Source organism: Parasteatoda tepidariorum, chromosome 6, assembly GCF_982258835.1.
Source record: "Parasteatoda tepidariorum strain Cologne lab strain chromosome 6, Ptep-v5.0, whole genome shotgun sequence".
In the NCBI taxonomy this organism is placed as follows: Eukaryota; Metazoa; Arthropoda; class Arachnida; order Araneae; family Theridiidae; genus Parasteatoda; species Parasteatoda tepidariorum.
This window is the reverse complement of record NC_141760.1, coordinates 26,891,379-26,906,269: the sequence shown is the minus strand read 5'-3', so window position 1 is coordinate 26,906,269 and position 14,891 is coordinate 26,891,379. Positions and strand designations below refer to the sequence as shown.

General features: G+C 28.4%; 1 protein-coding gene across 1 annotated transcript; it reads left to right on the top strand.

Moving 5' to 3' along the window:
• The first annotated feature begins 13,661 nt into the window (after window positions 1–13,661).
• On the top strand, window positions 13,662–14,597 carry LOC122272224 (epithelial sodium channel subunit beta-2-like). The gene has a single exon (XM_043055624.3). It carries the CDS (start codon window positions 13,662–13,664, stop codon window positions 14,595–14,597), a length of 936 nt encoding a protein of 311 aa, XP_042911558.3.
• The last annotated feature ends 294 nt before the right edge of the window (window positions 14,598–14,891 follow it).

Below are 14,891 nucleotides of genomic sequence, written 5' to 3'. Positions count from 1 at the left end.
TCAAATTTTAATTCTTATTCTTACTAGTAAACTAATAATCTTTGAATAATCTTCAAATTATCTTTTTTTTGTTCTTGATAATTCCATTTTTTTATTAAAAAGAAATGGATTTTATATGAGATTTTTGATAAAATGAATTATTATAAGGATTGTTTATCGCACGTCACTGGATTAATTAAATATTTATGATTGAGAAATCACTCCAAAAATGTCAGCGTCTGTGGAAACCTCTAAGCATGCAGGTTTCCTGAAAATCAACGCATCTCAAATTTTAATTCTTATTCTTACTAGTAAACTAATAATCTTTGAATAATCTTCAAATTATCTTTTTTTTTGTTCTTGATAATTCAATTTTTTTTATTTAAAAGAAATGGATTTTATTAGAGATTTTTGATAAAATGAATTATTATAAGGATTGTTTATCGCACGTCACTGGATTAATTAAATATTTACGATTGAGAAATCACTCCAAAAATGTCAGCGTCTGTGGAAGCCTCTAAGCATGGAGGTTTCCTGAAAATCAACGCATCTCAAATTTTAACTCTTATTCTTACTAGTAAACTAAGAATCTTTGAATAATCTTCAAATTATCTTTTTTTTGTTCTTGTTAATTCAATTTTTTTTATTTAAAAGAAGTGGATTTTATTAGAGATTTTTGATAAAAATGAATTATTATAAGGATTGTTTATCGCACGTCACTGGATTAATTAAATATTTACGATTGAGAAATCACTCCAAAAATGTCAGCGTCTATGGAAACCTCTAAGCATGGAGGTTTCCTGAAAATCAACGCATCTCAAATTTTAACTCTTATTCTTACTAGTAAACTAATAATCTTTGAATAATCTTCAAATTATCTTTTTTTTGTTCTTGTTAATTCAATTTTTTTTATTTAAAAGAAATGGATTTTATTAGAGATTTTTGATAAAATGAATTATTATAAGGATTGTTTATCGCACGTCACTGGATTAATCAAATATTTACGATTGAGAAATCACTCCAAAAATGTCAGCGTCTATGGAAACCTCTAAGCATGCAGGTTTCCTGAAAATCAACGCATCTCAAATTTTAACTCTTATTCTTACTAGTAAACTAATAATCTTTGAATAATCTTCAAATTATCTTTCTTTTGTTCTTGTTAATTCAATTTTTTTTATTTAAAAGAAATGGATTTTATTAGAGATTTTTGATAAAATGAATTATTATAAGGATTGTTTATCGCACGTCACTGGATTAATCAAATATTTACGATTGAGAAATCACTCCAAAAATGTCAGCGTCTATGGAAACCTCTAAGCATGCAGGTTTCCTGAAAATCAACGCATCTCAAATTTTAACTCTTATTCTTACTAGTAAACTAATAATCTTTGAATAATCTTCAAATTATCTTTTTTTTGTTCTTGTTAATTCAATTTTTTTTATTTAAAAGAAATGGATTTTATTAGAGATTTTTGATAAAATGAATTATTATAAGGATTGTTTATCGCACGTCACTGGATTAATTAAATATTTACGATTGAGAAATCACTCCAAAAATGTCAGCGTCTATGGAAACCTCTAAGCATGGAGGTTTCCTGAAAATCAACGCATCTCAAATTTTAACTCTTATTCTTACTAGTAAACTAATAATCTTTGATTAATCTTCAAATTATCTTTTTTTTGTTCTTGTTAATTCAATTTTTTTTATTTAAAAGAAATGGATTTTATTAGAGATTTTTGATAAAATGAATTATTATAAGGATTGTTTATCGCACGTCACTGGATTAATTAAATATTTACGATTGAGAAATCACTCCAAAAATGTCAGCGTCTATGGAAACCTCTAAGCATGGAGGTTTCCTGAAAATCAACGCATCTCAAATTTTAACTCTTATTCTTACTAGTAAACTAATAATCTTTGATTAATCTTCAAATTATCTTTTTTTTGTTCTTGTTAATTCAATTTTTTTTATTTAAAAGAAATGGATTTTATTAGAGATTTTTGATAAAATGAATTATTATAAGGATTGTTTATCGCACGTCACTGGATTAATTAAATATTTACGATTGAGAAATCACTCCAAAAATGTCAGCGTCTATGGAAACCTCTAAGCATGGAGGTTTCCTGAAAATCAACGCATCTCAAATTTTAACTCTTATTCTTACTAGTAAACTAATAATCTTTGAATAATCTTCAAATTATCTTTTTTTTGTTCTTGTTAATTCAATTTTTTTTATTTAAAAGAAATGGATTTTATTAGAGATTTTTGATAAAATGAATTATTATAAGGATTGTTTATCGCACGTCACTGGATTAATCAAATATTTACGATTGAGAAATCACTCCAAAAATGTCAGCGTCTATGGAAACCTCTAAGCATGCAGGTTTCCTGAAAATCAACGCATCTCAAATTTTAACTCTTATTCTTACTAGTAAACTAATAATCTTTGAATAATCTTCAAATTATCTTTTTTTTGTTCTTGTTAATTCAATTTTTTTTATTTAAAAGAAATGGATTTTATTAGAGATTTTTGATAAAATGAATTATTATAAGGATTGTTTATCGCACGTCACTGGATTAATTAAATATTTACGATTGAGAAATCAATCCAAAAATGTCAGCGTCTATGAAAACCTCTAAGCATGCAGGTTTCCTGAAAATCAACGCATCTCAAATTTTAACTCTTATTCTTACTAGTAAACTAATAATCTTTGAATAATCTTCAAATTATCTTTTTTTTGTTCTTGTTAATTCAATTTTTTTTATTTAAAAGAAATGGATTTTATTAGAGATTTTTGATAAAATGAATTATTATAAGGATTGTTTATCGCACGTCACTGGATTAATTAAATATTTACGATTGAGAAATCACTCCAAAAATGTCAGCGTCTATGGAAACCTCTAAGCATGGAGGTTTCCTGAAAATCAACGCATCTCAAATTTTAACTCTTATTCTTACTAGTAACCTAATAATCTTTGATTAATCTTCAAATTATCTTTTTTTTGTTCTTGTTAATTCAATTTTTTTTATTTAAAAGAAATGGATTTTATTAGAGATTTTTGATAAAATGAATTATTATAAGGATTGTTTATCGCACGTCACTGGATTAATTAAATATTTACGATTGAGAAATCACTCCAAAAATGTCAGCGTCTATGGAAACCTCTAAGCATGAAGGTTTCCTGAAAATCAACGCATCTCAAATTTTAACTCTTATTCTTACTAGTAAACTAATAATCTTTAATTAATCTTCAAATTATCTTTTTTTTGTTCTTGTTAATTCAATTTTTTTTATTTAAAAGAAATGGATTTTATTAGAGATTTTTGATAAAATGAATTATTATAAGGATTGTTTATCGCACGTCACTGGATTAATTAAATATTTACGATTGAGAAATCACTCCAAAAATGTCAGCGTCTATGGAAACCTCTAAGCATGCAGGTTTCCTGAAAATCAACGCATCTCAAATTTTAACTCTTATTCTTACTAGTAAACTAATAATCTTTGAATAATCTTCAAATTATCTTTTTTTTGTTCTTGTTAATACAATTTTTTTTATTTAAAAGAAATGGATTTTATTAGAGATTTTTGATAAAATGAATTATTATAAGGATTGTTTATCGCACGTCACTGGATTAATTAAATATTTATGATTGAGAAATCACTCCAAAAATGTCAGCGTCTGTGGAAACCTCTAAGCATGCAGGTTTCCTGAAAATCAACGCGTCTCAAATTATAACTCTTTACCCGAAATTTTTCTTTTTTGAAAAAAAAGAAAAAATATCAGTCTTATCAATTTTATCGCAAGGACGTTGATTTTTTCCCATTTAAAAAATATGTCTGAGTCTTATTAGTAAGCTTCGAATTGAGTCTGAGTCTTATTAATAAACTAATAATCTTTGTATTGAGTCTGAGTCTTATTAGTAAACAAATAATCTTCAAATTATCTTTTTTTTTGTTCTTGATAATTCCATTTTTTTATTAAAAAGAAATGGATTTTATATGAGATTTTTGATAAAATGAATTATTATAAGGATTGTTTATCGCACGTCACTGGATTAATTAAATATTTATGATTGAGAAATCACTCCAAAAATGTCAGCGTCTATGGAAACCTCTAAGCATGCAGGTTTCCTGAAAATCAACGCATCTCAAATTTTAACTCTTATTCTTACTAGTAAACTAATAATCTTTGATTAATCTTCAAATTATCTTTTTTTTGTTCTTGTTAATTCAATTTTTTTTATTTAAAAGAAATGGATTTTATTAGAGATTTTTGATAAAATGAATTATTATAAGGATTGTTTATCGCACGTCACTGGATTAATTAAATATTTACGATTGAGAAATCACTCCAAAAATGTCAGCGTCTATGGAAACCTCTAAGCATGCAGGTTTCCTGAAAATCAACGCATCTCAAATTTTAACTCTTATTCTTACTAGTAAACTAATAATCTTTGAATAATCTTCAAATTATCTTTTTTTTGTTCTTGTTAATACAATTTTTTTTATTTAAAAGAAATGGATTTTATTAGAGATTTTTGATAAAATGAATTATTATGAGGATTGTTTATCGCACGTCACTGGATTAATTAAATATTTATGATTGAGAAATCACTCCAAAAATGTCAGTGTCTGTGGAAACCTCTAAGCATGCAGGTTTCCAGAAAATCAACGAGTCTCAAATTATAACTCTTTACCCGAAATTTTTCTTTTTTGAAAAAAAAGAAAAAATATCAGTCTTATCAATTTTATCGCAAGGACGTTGATTTTTTCCCATTTAAAAAATATGTCTGAGTCTTATTAGTAAGCTTCGAATTGAGTCTGAGTCTTATTAATAAACTAATAATCTTTGTATTGAGTCTGAGTCTTATTAGTAAACAAATAATCTTCAAATTATCTTTTTTTTTGTTCTTGATAATTCCATTTTTTTTATTAAAAAGAAATGGATTTTATATGAGATTTCTGATAAAATGAATTATTACAAGGATTGTTTATCGCACGTCACTGGATTAATTAAATATTTATGATTGAGAAATCACTCCAAAAATGTCAGCGTCTGTGGAAACCTCTAAGCATGCAGGTTTCCTGAAAATCAACGCATCTCAAATTTTAACTCTTATTCTTACTAGTAAACTAATAATCTTTGAATAATCTTCAAATTATCTTTTTTTTTGTTCTTGATAATTCAATTTTTTTTATTTAAAAGAAATGGATTTTATTAGAGATTTTTGATAAAATGAATTATTATAAGGATTGTTTATCGCACGTCACTGGATTAATTAAATATTTACGATTGAGAAATCACTCCAAAAATGTCAGCGTCTATGGAAACCTCTAAGCATGGAGGTTTCCTGAAAATCAACGCATCTCAAATTTTAACTCTTATTCTTACTAGTAAACTAATAATCTTTGAATAATCTTCAAATTATCTTTTTTTTGTTCTTGTTAATTCAATTTTTTTTATTTAAAAGAAATGGATTTTATTAGAGATTTTTGATAAAATGAATTATTATAAGGATTGTTTATCGCACGTCACTGGATTAATTAAATATTTACGATTGAGAAATCACTCCAAAAATGTCAGCGTCTATGGAAACCTCTAAGCATGCAGGTTTCCTGAAAATCAACGCATCTCAAATTTTAACTCTTATTCTTACTAGTAAACTAATAATCTTTGATTAATCTTCAAATTATCTTTTTTTTGTTCTTGTTAATTCAATTTTTTTTATTTAAAAGAAATGGATTTTATTAGAGATTTTTGATAAAATGAATTATTATAAGGATTGTTTATCGCACGTCACTGGATTAATTAAATATTTACGATTGAGAAATCACTCCAAAAATGTCAGCGTCTATGGAAACCTCTAAGCATGCAGGTTTCCTGAAAATCAACGCATCTCAAATTTTAACTCTTATTCTTACTAGTAAACTAATAATCTTTGAATAATCTTCAAATTATCTTTTTTTTGTTCTTGTTAATACAATTTTTTTTATTTAAAAGAAATGGATTTTATTAGAGATTTTTGATAAAATGAATTATTATAAGGATTGTTTATCGCACGTCACTGGATTAATTAAATATTTATGATTGAGAAATCACTCCAAAAATGTCAGTGTCTGTGGAAACCTCTAAGCATGCAGGTTTCCTGAAAATCAACGCGTCTCAAATTATAACTCTTTACCCGAAATTTTTCTTTTTTGAAAAAAAAGAAAAAATATCAGTCTTATCAATTTTATCGCAAGGACGTTGATTTTTTCCCATTTAAAAAATATGTCTGAGTCTTATTAGTAAGCTTCGAATTGAGTCTGAGTCTTATTAATAAACTAATAATCTTTGTATTGAGTCTGAGTCTTATTAGTAAACAAATAATCTTCAAATTATCTTTTTTTTTGTTCTTGATAATTCCATTTTTTTTATTAAAAAGAAATGGATTTTATATGAGATTTTTGATAAAATGAATTATTATAAGGATTGTTTATCGCACGTCGCTGGATTCCTTTTATGATTCTGGATTTCACCATCATTCTGGAGATAATACAATTTTCATTAAAACTTTCCACCATAAATATCTAACAACAACTTACTTTCTTCAGCTTTTTAGCTTAATTAAGAATTGATCTCTTGAGCAAACACCAATGTTACTATCTTATCAAGTTGCAAAAAGATATAAAAACTAATTGATTCGTGAGAGTTTTTACTGTCTTCAACCAAATAAATTTTTATTCATACAGCTTATTAAGACATTTTATGATTTAAACCAGGAGGAGAAACTAAATTTATTTCAGTTTTGTAATAGTTTTCTGTATGACAAAAACAATTTGTTTTCAGTTTGGCAACTTTATGATGTAATAAATAAATTCTCCAGATATTTGAAAGACACGCTGTCTTTTATTAGTAAGCTTGATATCAGTCGCAATATGGAAGAGTTTCAAAGTTGTTATCCGAACAACGGTGTCGAATTGAAATTGAACAAAATATTCAAAAACTGCCGATAAATGCGAAATAGTATTTTTAAACTAAAAATTCAATTTTATAGCCAAAAAAATAATTAACTCAATTTTTTCTGTTTAAAATACTTTTTATTATCTTTTTATTATTCAGAATTATAAAACTTATTCTTTTTTCTAATCTTCTTCAATCTGGATGCTTGTTGATTTTATTCAAGACCAGTTTTGTAAGTATTGCATTTTAAAAATGTTACCCATCAGAATTTTTTTTTAAATTCTTAAAAAGATAATTTTCAAGGATAAATTACAATTTGTAAAATAAATTACAATGCAGGGTGAGTCGTAATGAACACCGTTAATAAATATTTTTAGATTTTTAGTCAAAACTGAGAACAAAAAAAGCGAACGCATCAGTGTCACAAATTAGTATGCAAACGAGGAAAAAAGATATAAGAAAAAAACTGCACTGAAGAAAACAGCTATGGGAATCAATTTGGTTGTCATAAGACAATCATTAGAAACACTTATAAGCTTAGACAGATAAACAAATAGGTTTTTACTTTCAGAATACCCGCCTTTATCAATAGTGATTTTTCAGATTTCAATAACTTTTCCTCTCTTAAACATCCATCCTGAGGACCACATCAGGATTCAATATCAATGTATAAAATTTTCTGTCTTCCTTTTTAGCAGAATAGCTTCCTTTTTAGCATTTTAAAAATATATAGACATGATCAAAATGGAAAACTCTCCATAAATTTAATTTTTGACTATTTCATACATTTATTTTATTAGAAAATGGTAATTTAAATTTAATTTTTAATGAATGAATCCCACTATTTTTCCCTCAAGCAGAGATAAAAAATTGCAATTAAGGCAAAGACTTTTAACCTGAGAAAAAATGTTCAATGAGATTTAAAACAACAAATACGAAAGGAATTTGCATTATTTTTACTAAAAACACTTTGCAAAACTTAAAATATATAGTCAATGGATGGGAATAATATTCTGTAATACAATAGTAAGAATATTTAGTATTATTAGAAGAGAGAAATTAAAGCATGATTAATGAAATGGTGTTTCTAAAGAAAATGTTTCTTTATACCCTGAATCGCATTTAACAAAGTTTTATTTGAATCAAGTATGTATATACTTATTTTAGCTATGTTTTTCTATATGTCCTTGTTAAATTAATAAATCATTAAATAAGAATTGATAATAAAAATTATGCTGAATAAAATATAACTTGTAGTGTTTGTCATCAGTGAAATATATTTTTTAAAATAATTTTATAGATGCAACCAAATTTGGGAGTCTTAATCATCAATTTCAAACATGTAAATTCAACTGCATAATTTATATTTTTCAATATATTCAGAGGCTAAGCCCCCTGTGCTTCTTATAAATAAAATTTTAAAAAAAGCATTTTTTTTCTACGAAAGCTAAAACTATTCATTTGTACTATTCGTACTATAAGAGATCTGTTTGCTTACTCTATTTACCCCCCCCCCCTTTTTTCACGTTCAACCTTCATGTCCTTAAATTAAATGTTTAATTTGAGTCAAATTTGATTGGTAAATAGTATAAAAGATCTCGTATAATTGTTTTCCCCTGTTATTCCATTAAGATCTATTAGTGAACATAAATTGATTTGCTTAGTAATCATCTTTTTAAATAATATTTGAAATTAAAAATACATCAGCATAACAATATCGGTGAATTTAATTTATTATTTTTGATTGACGAAAGGTTGATATCTATACATCTATACATAATAATAAACGCGGCTGTGTGTGTGTCTGTAATCACAATATATCGCCCCAGGAGCCTCGCCCAGGCATGAAACTCGGCACTTAATTGTGTTTTAACATAATGAAGAAGTAATTCTTTTCTTTTTCAAAAATTTGGATTAGTTTTTTAGTTATCAGTCATTTTGTAAGAAAATCTATGCTTTTTCGTCTTCAAAGAGCCATATTCAAAAAACTATTAAAAAATGCATATACTTTTCACCACTCTTATAAATTTACGCCAATGCGAACCTTACAATTGAAATATAATTTTCGACAAATTAAACCAATAATATACGAAGGAATTAATAATTTAATTGTAAGGTTCGCATTAGTTTACATTTATCAAAGTGGAGAAAAGTTTAACTTTTGTATTAAAAATATGGCAACATATTCGATACGTAAATAGAACGCTTCGCTTTGATATATTTGTCGCTGTTCATCTGGATAAAAATTTGGATTAGTTTTTTAGTTATCAGTCATTTTGTAAGAAAATCTATGCTTTTTCGTCTTCAAAGAGCCATATTCAAAAAACTATTAAAAAATGCATATACTTTTCTCCACTCTTATAAATTTATGCTAATGCGAACCTTACAATTGAAATATTAATTTTCGATAACTTAAGCCAATAATATACGAAGGAATTAATAATTTAATTGTAAGGTTCGCATTAGCTTACATTTATCAAAGTGGAGAAAAGTTTAACTTTTGTATTAAAAATGTGGCAGCATATTCGATACGTAAATAGATCGCTTTGATATATTTGTCGCTGTTCATCTGGATATGAAGACAAAATTGCAGGACAGGAACACTTTAATTGTCCACTAATCTTCAGATTTCCTGCTATGTTTTAAAAAACTTTATTTGTGAAAACCTTTATTAGCGTGGCGGACAGCTGGCCACCTTAGGCGGCTAGTAATAAATACAATTTGTGCATGCGTCACATAGTTCATGAAACTGATCGTTAAGTTCTGAATCATTTAACGAATATCTTTAACGATAATCTATATTTGCATATTAAGGAAATTTTTAAAAATAATAATAATTGTATTAATAACAATAATTCCGAAATGACTAGTAAGTTTAGACACAGATTCAAATAAACAACTTAATAAGGTAATATCATAGAATTATAATAAAGAAACGATATAAATGAGAAATTAGAGAAAACATACATTGTTGATTATATACCATCTAAGTAGTTCTTTGGTCTATAATTTTAAAAAACAACACTAAAATTAATTCCTTCTCTACTTGCTTGATACGAAACGCTATTTATAAGCATGCGCAGTCAAGTAGAAAATAAGGTTAGGGTCACGGTTAAAGTAAGATAAATCTTTTCGAAAGCTCTCCATTATCCTCGAACTTTGCTGCTAATTTTTACTTTCTTTCCAATTATTAATACAAATATTTGGAAAAATCCTTTAATTTGGTTATTTAAATATTTGGAAAAATTATTTTATTCTTCATTAGTATGATGAGTTACAAAAATAGGCAGTAAAATCACCGGCAAAAAATTTCCTCTACATTTTTTCATTTATAAACTATGAGAAAACACTTCATATAAATCGTATATATGAGTCATTCTTTGGAAACATGACAGTTCGGAACCAAAAAATTTTTCAAAGTTAAAGTCTTCAAAATAATCTAAATTTTTTTTGTATACTTATTTAGTTACATTTATTAATATCTTACAGACAGCAGTGTAGTTTATTGTTATTTGCTGAAGAAAAAAAAATAAAATAAAATTCACCAAATCTTGAATGCCAGGAAAATGTCATATTATCCTAGAAGTTTAAAAAACAGTCATTTTAAGCTAATAGTAAGTAACTCAACTTAAACCTTTATGTTAGATTGACCATAAATTGCTTAAATTAATTCTTTTTATCCACTGTAGAAAGAATCAAAAATGTTTTTGTTGCTGATATGTACTGAATAAAGTTGTATATAATAATCAATCATTAAATAAATAAATAACTTTGATTACATTCAAGCATATTACAATCATACATAAACTTGGTATTAGGTTAATATTTGCTTTCCCTCTTGACAGTATACTGTTCAAAAAAATTTCTGGTAACACGTCAATATCCTGGCATTCATAAGCCAGTAAAATGACAGCCAGAATAATGACAAATTTGTCCTTTTACAACATTTAAATTTACTTTAAATGAACATTTTGGCCTAAAACGTTTACATTCCGCAGAAAACAACAGGATTTCTTGAAATAACTCAGATAAATCTTTGTAGTTTATGTTATTAATGATTTTAAGAAGACAGGAAAATGACAACATAAAAACCCACTCACCTTAAAAAAATTTTTGAAATAGATTTTGAACCAGAAAGTTGGTTCTTTATTCATGCAACAAGAAATGTTCAGATAGGATGGTATCTAATCAATCTATTAACATAAGATATTGATTGCTGGCGCTATCTATTTTGGTTACAAATCACTGAATAAAAGTAGCCAGGAAAATGACAAATTTTCATGTGATAAACAAATTATTGACAGAAAAAAGTATTTTAGATGAAGTTTTTGTAAATAATACCCTCTGCGTATATTCTAGAAATGCTTACAACTGTTGAGATAAAAAAATAGATGTTGAAAAATTTATGCGAAGTTTTGAAGGTAAGTGTAATTGGAAATATTGTTTATCACATACCAGAAGCATGAAATTTTGAAATTCAATTAAATTTCGTAAATATACAAAACAGCCGATGCTAGTACAAGGGCATTTTAAAATGCTATCAGCAATGCTATTTATTAAAATTTGAAAAAAAGTTCTTTTAGTAGTATAGTATTAGATTTTGAAGCTTAGACTATAGATTGTCATATTTCATGAGAATCACCCATATACATAGCATATACATCTCCGTATCATTGTACTTAATATTCATACTTCTAGAATACTTGTAAAGAATGAGGTTAAGAAAAGTGAAGAATGGGGGAGCAGCTTAATATTTGGGCCGTGAAAAAACTAAACCACTTGCAAAATTTGACGAATTTCTAAAGAGACAGTTAAGGATTAAAAATGACATATAGAACCAAATTGACAGTCAAATGTAACTTTCAAGTTAATTTTAACAATCGCTTTTTACCTCCTTTCAATTTCCTCAGACAATCAAATCAGATGTTCATACTTTTAATTTTTACTTCCTCGTTTTGGAAAGGTCATCTTGTTTTTTTCCTCGCTTGAATACAATATCTGGTCAAAAGTATATGAACAAACAGTGGTACGAACTTGGAGATTCCTGAGCTGTATATTAATATGATGTTCGTTCCTTCTATGACAGCCTGCTCACGTCTAGGATGACTTTCCACCAGTTTTTGATTAGGTGACAGTAGGAATTGACTTCCAGTTGTAAAATTACATTTGAAGTGAGTGTTGGCACTGAGAGTGGTTGATTTAGAAGATGAGACTTAAATCGGGGCTTAAAATAGTCCAGTCCAGTTTTCGAGCATTGATTTCGTCACACCACAACTGCACAAGTTTTAGTGGGTGGATTGAGCAGTTATCCTGATGGAAAAGAATTGAACCTCCTACGAAATAATGGCATAGAGTTGAGAAAGTAACATTGTCCAGGATACTTGTGACCAGAGACCAAAGTCCGACTAAGGTCAATCCACAACAATCACCTCACACCCAGATGCTGTATAAGTCTGACTAAGCTGAGAACTCCTCCCGCCATCAAGTCTGAAGCCGCCTGGTGCTATGGAAACAAGAATGGCTCATTTCAGGGAAAGCTTCACTCTAGGACTAACACAATAGAGAGTAGAAAAACATTCCCTTTCTCTCGCCGACCCAAGCCAAAACCCCGCACTCCTACTAAAAACAGTCGTAACTCGTTACCATAGTCACCGCCACAGGTCCAGACGAATGTCTGGGGGAGTTCTTATTGTAGACAAAATATAGATTGATGTTTGGTCAGATAGTGCATTTATTTATAACCTCCTAATAACTTTAGGTATGTATATAAAGTTATTCTCTTACAATGATTCCGAAAATTAAAACATATTAAGCGCGATGATTGGTGATTAAGGAAAACCCTATATATTCCTAATTTTAGAAACACAGGTCTGTAAAAGACGAAGGTAAAATATATTTTCTTCTTCTAATGTACTTTAGAAATTATTATCAATTGTCTGACCAGCAAAAAAATTAATTACCAATTTTTTCAATATTTCTTTTAATTTTTCTTTTTAACAGGAAATATTAGAGTAAAACTATATTTTCTTTCTTTTTAGAAACACATCTCATTTGACGAACTGATTGAGTTAATCAGCATTAATTGAATTTCCAAACTAATCAGACAATTAAAAATACTTGTCGCAAATGCAAAAGTAATACAATTAAACCAGCATGAGCTCATGGCAAAAGAAACTCGATCCTTTTTTCTTGGAATTAAATGGCACAATTCCTAAATATCGTCAAAAGATGTTCAGAGTTAATAGTTCCCCTCCAAAATTAGCCAATTTCGTAACTGATCATGTTTTAAAAGATTCGTCTATACCCATCATCTCACAGATTGGCAACGCTAGAACAAAAGTCGGCAAAGGTCTTTGGTTTTTCATACTTCTAATAGGTCTGATTGCTTGCATCTACCAAACTCAAAGATTTCTCTATGTTTATTTAAGTTATCCTGTGGTTATAACATTGGAAGAAAAGCAAAATATGGCATTAAATTTCCCTGGTATTACAATCTGTAATCTGAATCGTATGAAATATGAATATGAAAGATGTGAAAACAGTGATATAATTGAACGAGGGTGTATTCAAAGCAATTCGATGCGACCAGGAGGAATGTTTCATACACATCCTTCCAAAAGTAAGAACCACTTTTCTGAACGTCGAGACACTATTTCTTGTTTAAATGTTAAAAACAAAACTATAGGAGACAAAACTAAAATGAAAATAGAATTTCTGAGTAAGTATATGACAATGAATGAAGCAAATCGCGAGTTTGTTGGACATCAAGCATCAGACTTGATCAAATATTGCTGGTTTGATGGTAAACCATGCTCGCACACTGACTTTGCACATTTTCCTAGCTTACGCTATGGAAACTGTTATGTTTTCAACAAAGTTGATGGAAGTAAATTGCCTCTAAAATCCACATCAATAGGATATACTAGTGGTTTGGAGTTAGTTATAAATCTAGAGGTAGAACAATACGTATCTTTCACTCCTTCCATTGGACTGCGCGTTTTGATCCATGATATAACCGAAGAACCAAACCCAGAAGAAGTAGGAATAAACATAAACCCAGGTTTTGAGACATCTATAGCTTTGAAACAAACAGTTATTGAACGGCTACCTGCACCATATCGGGATCGTTGTATAAATTACATAACTCGCGTGAATCAAAGCAATGAGGAAGAATGCATGAAAATTTGTCTGCAGGAGCAGAGCTTTCAAATGTGCGATTGCATTGACCCGACTGTGATGATACTTCGTGATCTAAAACATTGCAATTTGCGGGATGAGACGGATGTATGCTGTCTGGACGATGTTCAAGACAGAATTGCTTTAGGAGATTCACCTTGCGATTGCCCGCTAGCGTGCACTTCGACATCATACGAGGAGGAGCTCTCAAAAGCTTTATGGCCATCGAAGTCTGCGTACATTTTGAATAGAGCAGATTATTATACCTTTGATTACCTAAAGAATAATTATGTCTTTTTGAAAATATTTTATTCCACTTTGATACAAAATGTTTACACACAACTTCCGATGTTTGAAGAATGTGAAATATTTAGTCACCTTGGGGGAGAGTTGGGATTGTGGCTTGGGCTTACTTTATTTGCTTTATTGGAATTGATCGAAGTGGTAATCTATTTTTGCAATGATTTACAAGGATATTTTGCAATGAAATAAGATACATAGTATAAATTTTTGTAAAGTTTAAGCCAATAAATCTTCTAGGTTAAAAAATACCTTTGTTAAAGAGTCAATTTATAATTCATTTAAGGGAATTCATTCTCACTGCATGCGAATCGCTTATGCGAGCACAAGTAAATATGATTCGCGCATGCTCAAGCAATTCATCTTATATGTTTCACAGTTTCTAATCAATCTAGGGCAGGGATGGCGAACCAATGGCACGCGTGCCATTTATGGCACGCGACACAATATTTTGGGCACTCAACCGATCACAATTGTTGTTACACT